We start from the raw sequence: 10,676 nt of genomic DNA, 5'->3' as shown, positions 1-10,676 counted from the left end.
TGGCAGGCAGACCGTCCCACAGCAGGGATCCTCTGGGTTTTTATTGGCAACGACAAAACTTGGTACAAAAAGTGCTTTCTGGATGCCGTGGGGCTCAGCATGCACGTCCCAGACCAGGGCTGCAGGACTACGGTCCCTGCAGGGCTACTGTAGTTTATACAGTCCCTACAGCGTCACTGTCACAGACCCAGTGTCCACTGTTTTGTTACAGGTCTGCAGGGAGGCTGGGTGTTAAGACAGGTCGAAAAGATTTCAGCAAGATCTCTCACAAGTTTCAGAAAATGAAAAAATAAATAAAACAAATGTACAGATTTCCACAGCTTTCTAATTCTATATTTAAGGGAAATAAAATCAAATCAAGTACATTTTAAGTTCTTTCTGCTGCTTTTGGTGATGGAATCAAAAAAGGTTTGTTTTTGTCTTTTTTAACTTTTAATTTGGGCTCAAATAATCCTTGGTTTAAATGTGTAGTTTGACATTTTGAAATTTTTTCTTCATTGCTTTCTTGCCAAGAGTCAATCTCATGTCTGGAGTCAGGACGCGATTAGCCTAGCTTAGCATAAAGACTGGAAGCAGGGGGAAACAGCTAACTGGCTCTGCAATTAAAAAATACACCTACCAACACTTCTACAGCTCAAAAATCAACACTGCTATATTTTATTTGCTTAATCTGAACTAAATCTGTGATGTAAAGATGATTCGTGGTTTTATTGGGAGTTACATGCTTTAGCAAAGAAGTACAGGGGGGATGGAAAAATTACTGTTCCACGTAACAACATCTAAAAGCACAAATTGTATCCTTTACATTTGTGTCATACAAACAGATACAGTTTCTTAATTACTGAGCTTTAGAGGTTAGGGCTAGTAGTTTCCCCTTGTTTCCAGTCTTTATGCTAAGCTAGGCTAATTGTCTCCTTATTTAAGCACCTTCCAAATGCACGAAATAGATATCAATAAATATTGACAAAGTGGAAAGTAAATGTAGTTAGTTTTTTTGTTCAATCATACAGACACTGCAAGCTTCAGAGGCAAAATCCTTATATAATTATGTAACATTGTCCTTTACATTAGTAACATCTGCCCTTAAAGAGAAAAATCTATTTTATGTCCTTCATATAGTTGTTAGGTTCCCTAGATTTGATTATGTGTGGAAGAATGAACTCGGTTTTGACTGTTTCTACTCCCTGCAGACCTGCTGTAGACTCCAACCTGTCTGACTCTGAGCCCTGGTCCGGGCCTTGACATCAGGACGCCTGCTCTGGGTCGACAGGCTGAACAAACCGTCCATGCATGCAGTCCTACAGCTGCATTCACAGGGAACAACGAGGAGGCTTCATGCAAATTTGGGTCATCTCTTTGTCAATGTGGATATGTTTCATCTCAAAATGTTACAGGCACTTCATCAAGAGTTTTACAACTGTATTACATCTGCTGCACAATCTGATTGTCCCACATCTGTAATACAACCTGGGATCTTGAACTGAGCATGCAGATGTGTTACTACGATAGAAATCCTGGGAAATATTTAAGAACATTGAACATTTACTATTTTAAAAAATATAGAATAGATATAATAGATTCTGTACAATAAGTCGACATGCATAAAATACACCAGTCTGTGCAGTAAATATAGTTCATGTCACTATTCACACTCACATTTGAAGCCCGTAGAATAGGAGTGCTGATATCAAATCTCGTGAACGGTCATGACTCATCTTCTACTACAGTTTACTTTGATTAGAGCAGGTCGAAACCAGGGTTTAGATAACATCTCAATTACTACCAATAAAGTGTCGTAATATACTTGATTTAATTTTGCCACAGTTTGTTGTGCTAAAAATAGTTTTTTAAAATGAAATAACCTGTCTGGGGCTCATCCTCCTTTTTTCTATTTTTATTTTTGCTTTACTGAAATGATAATAAAATTCTGTTTTATGATGCAGTATATTTAAAGACACACCCCATGACATTTTTACAGTGACAGCTAACATTACAAACCCAATTACATTTTTCTACAAACAAAACTTTTGTTGAGTCAATTTTAAACCTCAGTGGGTGAAGCCGAAGAGACAGTTTACTGGAGTCACCATCCCAGCTACAGCAGCTAATAACACATTCATATCTTGTGAGAGGGAAAGTAATGATGGGAAAGATTCTTATATTTGTGACTTCATCAGACAACTGAAGGCAGCAGCTGTCGGTCATGACATCCTACAACCAGGAAAGCAAAGTGTTCACTAAAAAACACTATGAATGGCTCCTACACAGGTGTAATTTGAACAAAATGTACTAACATTGTCTGCAGCTGTTTTACTGCAAAGACTATAACAGACATTTCCTGCGCTTCCAAGGGCTAACAACAATACAAAGAATAAAACCGCTCCTTTAGCATTGTCTACATGGAGCAACTGGTGCAGATGCTAACTTCTAACTGTTACAGACAGTTTAGCCTCTGTCTTTTAGCATCTTTACAGGTGTGGCAACAGGGGCTTAATCTTTGTTGTTTTATCATGGGTAAAATGACAAGGTGCTAAAGTTTTACCAGCAAGTACAGTAGTTCACTTCAATACTGAAGCTAGTAGTGGCTCTGGTTTTACTGTGTTCTTTGACTCCACTCATGTAAATTTAACTCAAAATTACATTATTTTGATTGTATATGTACAAAAATAATGTAATCCATATTTGCTGGAAATCCTAAATGGTGCATGCCGATTGGATTTTACAAAACATCAAGCTAGCTGCAGCACTCCTATTCTTCAGCAACGCCTCATTTATACCTGAAACAGTCGTCATTACATATCTGTAGTTTAAACATGAGACATACAGCACTTACAGCTTGTTTCCTGCACTTAACAGATATAGAGCGAGTCCATTCAACTGTGCCCTTCAACATATTAATTTTGAATGGATGTTGTTTTCAGTCTTCCCTGAATCACCTACAACAAATAAACCATTGTGTCGTCACTGGAAAAGAGAGAAGTGGATCGTTTGTGTTTTCTTGACAAGCACTTGAACATGTTGTTCACTGTTACACCTTTTGTTTAAAGTGCTGCAAACATCTGCTTCACAATGGGACAAAAACATCAGACTTATGAAAGCTGAAGTTTGACAGTTAATGAAAACTGGTTGTGCTGCTTTATGGTTTGAAGTTTGTGTTGATGACGATGATGAAGGTGATGCTATTCTGACCCATGTATGTTCTTTCTGTCTGCTGTGAATCACACAGGTCGTGAGGTTTGAGCGTCTCCTGCAGTGGATTGATAGTGTTCACTTTCCTTGGACAATAAATGGGATTATAATGAATTGTATTGTACTTAGACCTTTGTAAAATAATAGCTTTGTAAATTGTCCAAGAAGAAGAAGAAGAAGATTAACATGAAGAAAATATAATGGCTAATCCTTGGAAATATAAAGACTTGTCCACAGCTTTTTAGTTTTAGAGTTTTTCGAGCTCTGGATGGCTCAATGCCTCCAGTGTTGTGTGGGAAAGGTTATTTGTGTGATTTGGGCGAACTGACCCTTTAATTCACATGTAGAATTTGATTGTGAGCCTCTAACCTCACCTAATTTGTGACACTTGTGTTTGCAAAACTAATTACCGACTGTGATCTCTTTATAGCCATGAAAATTGCATTTTGAGCAATTTCTTGCTTCCGATCACATTTTCCAAACCACGCTACAGTTCAGCTTTTCTAAAGAGGCTTTTTTTATCACCTGTGTGGAGAAAATCAACACATCTCTCCCATCGGTGTGTGAACCCCTGAAGGTTTCGGAGCTACAGTATCTGTCTACACAAACAGATATAATCCTCCCCCCCTCCAGGCTGAGCTGCTGCCTCATGACTCAATGATGCTCAGACAGGAAGAGGATGAGCATTACCGTCATCACACTGTACGATTCTACAGCTGTAACTACCAATTACCACAGATAGAGAGAGAGAGTGTGGGGAAAAACACACACACACTTCCAGGGTAATTCATTGCATGTTATTAACAGCTGCAGTGAGATATTTAAAGCCTCTTTTCAGCTCAGCGTTGATGGGTGTTGGTATGAGCTTTGACTTGTGAAGGAGACTGAGCCTCGGCCAAATAACATAATTCAGTGTTGATGATTAGGGTTGGGGGGGGTAGTGGGGGGTGCTCTCATCGCACAGGGGTGAAGAGTCTCCAGCTGCTGGTCTTCCTGCCTGTAGTAGCGTGAGCATCAGGAGAATATGAATGAGGGTTGAATATGAATGAGACGCCTTCCTCCTCCTCTCCTTGAATCATGAAACATCTCCACTTCTACTCATGTTTCTTTCTGCAGAATTTCCTTCACTGGGAACCATAACACTGACTTCACCATTTGCTCATCCACTAATCTGTTGACGCAAATGAGCAGATGAAAATTTCAAGTTTGTGTTATTCATCAATGAAAGCAGTGAATATTTCCTGTTTTTTCAGTATAGTATAATATAGCTCCTCTCTATTGTATGGGTTCTCAACCTTGAAGTCTTTTCTCTTGAAAAATATCATTAAACATTGACAATAAAGCATAAACTTAATTATGTGGCTTGGCCCAGTTTGCTTTGAGAGTGCAGACAAAGCTGGCGTCCTTGTAGGTGTCACAGACTGTAAATAAAGATGGATGTAGCCTCTGTGACGTCACCCACAGATTTCTTCTTCACTGTTGGCTTTGTTTTTCAGAGGTTGCTGCTTTCATGGTGTTTATGGGAGAAAACCACCCAAAGAAAACAAAGAAAACTGCTGTTTTCACCAACCATGTTTCCCCCCAAACGGCCACAAGCAGCAGTTATGAGCCTTTCAAGCGATAAAGATGCTGCACTTGATTTAACTGTGTGTGTGTGTGTGTGTGTGTGTGTGTATCTTTCTTCTATAATCTAAATGGCTGATATTTGTTGGGAACATGGAAAATCTAATTAAAATTATTTTCAATATTAGATTTACAGGATTTGTTGTAGAAGATTCATCTACAAAGCTTTTTAACTGAGAAGGTTCAAATAATTTCTGCACTAGAGGACAAAAAATAATTTACTGTTACTTTAGTGGACGACAAAAATAAATGACTAAATTGAAATTCAAGGTGTTTTTGGCAGGTAGGCTGTCTTTGAATTTATTTATTTAATTCTGATTCTTAAACAAAAGATTTTATTTTGAACTCCCACCAGCCTCCAACAGCAGATGAATTTGTGCTTCATGTTTTCACAAGATAGCCAGGCCGCTTTGATGTTTTTCCAGGTGTGGACAGATGTGACCATGGTGGATATTGTGCTGAATCCATTGACTGTGAAGCTTTGTGCATCTTCCTGTTTGCAGATAAAATCAAAGCTGTCTTTTTCTTCTCTCGACACTTTCAAACTCTCTAACTAAAGAATAAATTCCCTTCAACCTTGAAAAGAAACTAAACCCCGTCCGCAGGCAGTGTTACGCCTCCAGCAGGACGTGCCAGCGGCAGACCTGCTGTCCACGACTCTCCTTCATGTCCTGCCAGTGGAGCTGCTCCTCCTCGCCGCTGCTGTTCTGACCCAGAGCGATCCAGCCCACCATCTCTTTGCGCTTCATGCTGCGTCGGTTGTAGATGGAGACCAGCAGCGTGACGTCCGACAGCTGGAACAACGCCACCTGGAAGACGAAGGTCTCCTTGTAGACGGGGTTGGGCTGGCCGCGACGCACCGACGTCTTACACCGAGAGATCTCCTGACCGACCGAGTTCAGCAGAGTCAGCCGACCGTAGGTGTCTGCACCGGAGGAGAAGAGAGGGGAGGATGATGAAGGGATGAAGAGGTGAAGAGGTGGAGGTAAGGTTTTTAAGAAGTTTGCATAAATGAGCAGGTGTGAAGGTGTTCCTAATAAAGTGCTCGGTGAGTGTATGTGAGTATGGTGTTTGTGTTTCCCTCTGCACACCTGGTGGTCTGTTGATGGCCAGGTTTCTGAAGTGGCTGCCCTTGATGAGCTCCACAGACATGCGTCCTGTGGTGGCGTTGTAGGAGAGACCCACCAGCAGCTCGGGGACGCCGCCGTGGGTCAGAGACTGCGTGGATGAGGCGCTGTCGCTCTGAGACACGGCAGACAGACTCAGCTGGGAGCCCACACTCTGACAAAACACAGAGACAACACGGTGTTCTCACAACAGCCTCTTGGCTGTTTACATCAGTGTGGAAGAAAAACTACTGTGGTGATGATAATTTATGAACTTCAGCTCAAACGTCTCTTTTCACTGAAATGTGAGTGTTTGCTAATTTCAGCGCAGACGCTGATCTCAGAACTTAACAGGAAGCGTTCTCTCTTCCTCCTCCTGTGTGTTTAACTGCACTGAGCTCACCTTGATGTTACTGCGAGGCTCCAGAACCAGCGTCGTCTCCATCGTCCCTCCGTCTGGGTTGAGCCCTCCTAAACGCAGCACCTTCTCCCCCATCATCCGCTCACGGGACATCCTGCCTCCGAGGGCGTACAGCCTGAACCTGACGGCCGACATCTGCAGGTCTGACGGCTCCAGGCGCGAGAAGCGGAACGTCTCGTTGAAGTGTGGCAGCGAGCCTTTCTGCACCGACGTCTTGTGCCGTTGTTTTTTGGAGGGGAGCAGGACCATGTGCACCTGCCAGGAGTCCATCCCACTGCGACCCTTGTCCGGGATGTCCCGGGCCGCGACCACAGACACCAGCAGCTTCTCTGTGTCGGGACGGTACTCCAGAGAGAGGACAAGGTCTCCACATTTGGAGATGGGGGCTCGAGGAGAGGGGGTAACTGGCTGAGACGAGACCTCGTGCTGGGGAGGCTGCTCTTGCTGAAAGAGACAAGAGAAAATAAACTCTTTAAAAAATCAAACTTGTTTGTTTAACAAGCTGTGGTTCAGGTGGTTCAGTTGAATTAAATAAAACCATAAATAATCCAGCTCCTCCTGGGGGATTCCCAGGCCAGATGGAATGTTTAATCTCTCCAGCGAATTCTCGGTCTACACCGGGGCCTCCTCCCAGCTGGACATTCCTGGAAAACCTCCAAAGGAAGGTGCCAGGGAGGCCTCCTAATCTGATGCTCAAAACATCTCAACTGGAGGGATGTCTGGAATTCAGTGTTTAGCTTGCTTCCATCGTGACCCAACCCCAGATATGTGGAAGAAAATAAATGGATTGATAAATAATCCTATGAACTGAAAAAATAAAAGATTTATCGGGGTTATGCTGTACTACCTACGGCAGGTATAGCCTTTGAGGTGACACTGTCGGCTACACCATCCCAGCTGGCACCAGACGTCAATGTAACGTCAGGAAGACAATGGACACTAACGACTTTAACCTCGGACAGATGTTAAACTTTGTTTGCAAATGAAAATCAGGTTGACGTCAAAACCACAGATCAAAGATATGGATTCTGGGAAACCTGTGCAAACCTCATAAATTAATTTTCAGAAAAGATAGACATGACGCGAGGGGGACCCGATCGCAGCCATATCCGACCTGAGGATAATTAGATTTAGAATGTGATCATCAGAACACAAACACAGGCAGCAGCATGGTGAGCTCGTCAATTAATCTGATCAATTAGGAAGCAGCCGTGGTTTAAAATAGCAGCGACATCAGAGCTAATGTAAAATCATAACAGCTAAAATAATTCATGTCTAGACAAATATACATCATGTAAAGTTATATTTCCACCTCCTGCACCAACAATAAAACTGTAGTCAGCTGGTATCTCACTTTAAACGATAAGGGACCTTTAAGTATGAAGAACAAATGCAAACACCAATGTGAATCTGGTAACGAGCTGTAAGGTGAAGGCAACTTAAAACTACTGACTTCCTCTTTATTAAGATGCATTATGTGACTCAGACATCATTAAGTGCTGTTGGTTGAATGAAGAAATAAATATCGCTGGATGAATTCAAGGAAAAAACCTCACAAACAGTGAAAGTGAAGTTCACACAGTTCATTTTCTAACCATCAGCTTTTCAACCCTCTCACCGGCCTCGCTGCTGTGGTCTATTTATAACCAAACACGCAACTGGCTGAGAAACGGATAGAAAGGCAAGAGAACGAGGACAAACAAAGAATCATTTGGACATTGATTCCTTCCAGCCCACGTTTTCAAAGCAAAGCCGGTTTGGAGATAATCTTATCAGCTGAATGAGCAGATTCACTCTCTTCTCCAGAAACTGAAAGGTTATTCAGGAGATCCTCTAAAGGTGTAATTTCCCCTGGGGACAGTTTGAGTTTGATTTATTCACTAGAATCTCTACGAGCTGTGTCCTCTGCTGTAAACCACATCAGAGATTATTTTAGAACAAGAAGCTTATAAACAGCCAGAAGAGGGATGTTTCTCCCTGTGAAGGAGAGGGAGAAGGTAAGAATACAAGCTCTCGTACTTGGGGAGAATTTTGTCGGAAGAGTTTCATCCAACTCTTCATGACTCGGCAGCAGAAGCAACACAGAACAACTAATTGTGATTGCTGAAGGCAATGCCTGATGAATAATGCAAATCACTGCTATATATATCTGGTCTGACCCTGATTTGATCACTTATTGGAAAAATATGCAGCAGAAGTTAGAAGAGGTATCCAGAAACTCAATCTCTGCAAATTTAGATTCAACGTCCCACATCTACCATATGCAAGATCTCGCAGGAGATAAACGGTGAGAATAAAACCCTTAAATGAGGCTCGCTTGGTGATGATGATGATGATGATGAGTGGACAGAGATTGTTTATCAAATATAAAAAATGGAGAAACTGACTTACTTCCTCAGAGTTCACTAAGATAAATGTACAAATATCAGGTCAAGTGGGATTTTATATGTGTATATTACACTTGTTTGTACATTCATTGGTTCTATTTGTGGCCACTTGAGAAGGAACTTGATTCCTTTATCTTTCTTTATTTGCTTCGTCCCCCTCCTCATTTTTTTTTTTTACATTTACATTTAGATTTTTAGAGCCCACAGGTCGTCTGTCAGCAGGTTACTATGACCCGTCGTTAGGTTCTGTTGCTAGGCGACATCTAGTGGTCGTAGTCATGATGACAGGAGCAAAGGGAAAAGTGCGGTGACGTAGTTTATAGAGCGACAAAGTCCACGTCAGGAGGAGGTTGGGGTGGATGGATGAATATGACCCAGGAGAGCGGTGTTCGATTCCCATGTGACAGGAGCAGTTTATGTTGTTTCTATTATCCATGACCGTTCATCGTTATTATTGTTACCATGACAACAAAGATCGTCTGATGTTGAGGAAGAACTTATTTTAACCCAAATCACCATCTTTTCTGAACCTAATCAAGCCATGACTGTTATTAAAGTAACCATGGTGACGAAGGTAGGTACGCCGCTCTAAGTACAGTCCATGCGTTTATTATTGTAACCATGACGACCAAGGTCCAGTACACCTGCTACCATGGGGGCACTATTTCTGGAGACGGGTCGCATCAGAGGGTTGAAGAAAACGACCTGTGTGGTTGTTCAGATTGGAGGACTGATTGAGATTTTGTTTTTTATGATTTATTATCATTATCATTATGATTATTTTCTTTTTCTCCATGTAATTAATCACAGTGGGTTTTAAATGTGTGCTGCAGTTCTTACAATTATAAGGAAGTACTCCATGAGACAATTTGGGTGGTTTTTTCTTCTGCTTCTTCTTTCCTGCCTCATTTTAAGATTTATTCATGTATTTTCTTTTCTTTGAATATATAATTGTCAAAATGAGAGTGATTTACAGACCTTCCTTTTTGACCTCTACTCTTTAAATTTGTTCAAGATAAATACATTTTGTGGAAACACGTCAATAATAAAGCTGTAAATGTGGTTCTGATTGTCAGCTTTAACTTTAAGGGATTTTCGCTCTGTCAGTCATGATGCATGTATGTATAAAGACTCTTAAAATGTTCGGAGAGAAACTGAGTAGAAATCCGGTCATAAAGCCGCTCCTCCTCCTCCTCATCTTCCTCCCCTCTGCAGCCAATCTCAGCCTCCCGTACAGTCAGCAAACACAACATCGATTGTGTCGAGTGTTGACAGAGCGGGGCTGCGTGTCGGCGTTGACATGGCAACCAGAGAGGAGATAAGATAATCACAGAGCTGCTGCTGCTGGAGTCTATTGAATGTGCAGGTCAGGAGGTCCACTCATGAGGAAGAGGAAAACACAAGGACAGACGCTCACCTGTTCACAGGACGAGCAGGAGCTGTGAATGTTTACTACATCTCCCTCTGCAGGGAGTAAAGCAAGAAGTGCTACGAGTTATTCTAGTCGTCAGGAGTTTTTACACATTACTGTAGTAGGACTGTGAAGGCAGAGGTATCATACCAAAGCTTTCTGAAGAACAGTGTTTGTTACTGTGATCTTTGCTGTTGAGGATAGCGGACTGTTTCTGGAGCAGCAGGATCCAGATCAACCACTACTCATTATTACCACTGATATCTATTATTAATAACACCATTACCTATAGTATATACAGCTGTTTCAGGTCTCTCTCTCTCTTTTTTCCCCTCTTTCTACTCTTAAAACCAATCGGTCAAGGCAGACGGCCACCCACCCTGAGCCCAGTTCTGTTCGAGGTTTCTTCCTGTTAAAAGGGAATCCCCCCCCCCTTTGATTTGGTTTTCCAGGGGACCACATTGAGCTGGCTTTACTTTTTTCTTTAGTAGTGATGGTTGTCACAATTTTGAAATATCACATCAAACTCCATCTGTTCA

The 10,676-nt window shown here is 41.9% G+C and overlaps 1 protein-coding gene across 4 annotated transcripts in view; it reads right to left on the bottom strand.

The window, feature by feature from the left end:
* Positions 1–10,676, bottom strand: part of syt16 (synaptotagmin XVI) — a 37,447-nt gene continuing 26,771 nt past the window's right edge. For all 4 annotated transcript variants that reach the window (XM_071498848.1, XM_071498851.1, XM_071498849.1 and 1 more), the window contains 3 exons: positions 6,322–6,783; positions 5,904–6,093; positions 1–5,737 (listed from right to left, as the gene is read on the bottom strand). In XM_071498848.1, the coding sequence (XP_071354949.1) occupies positions 5,424–5,737; positions 5,904–6,093; positions 6,322–6,783 (966 nt within the window). In that variant the 3' untranslated portion in view covers positions 1–5,423. The remainder of the gene's footprint in view (positions 5,738–5,903; positions 6,094–6,321; positions 6,784–10,676) is intronic.

This window comes from Trachinotus anak, unplaced genomic scaffold, assembly GCF_046630095.1.
Source record: "Trachinotus anak isolate AG129_WGS33_773 ecotype Australia unplaced genomic scaffold, CSIRO_AGI_Tana_v1 ptg000015l, whole genome shotgun sequence".
In the NCBI taxonomy this organism is placed as follows: Eukaryota; Metazoa; Chordata; class Actinopteri; order Carangiformes; family Carangidae; genus Trachinotus; species Trachinotus anak.
This window is presented reverse-complemented; position numbering and strand designations above follow the sequence as displayed.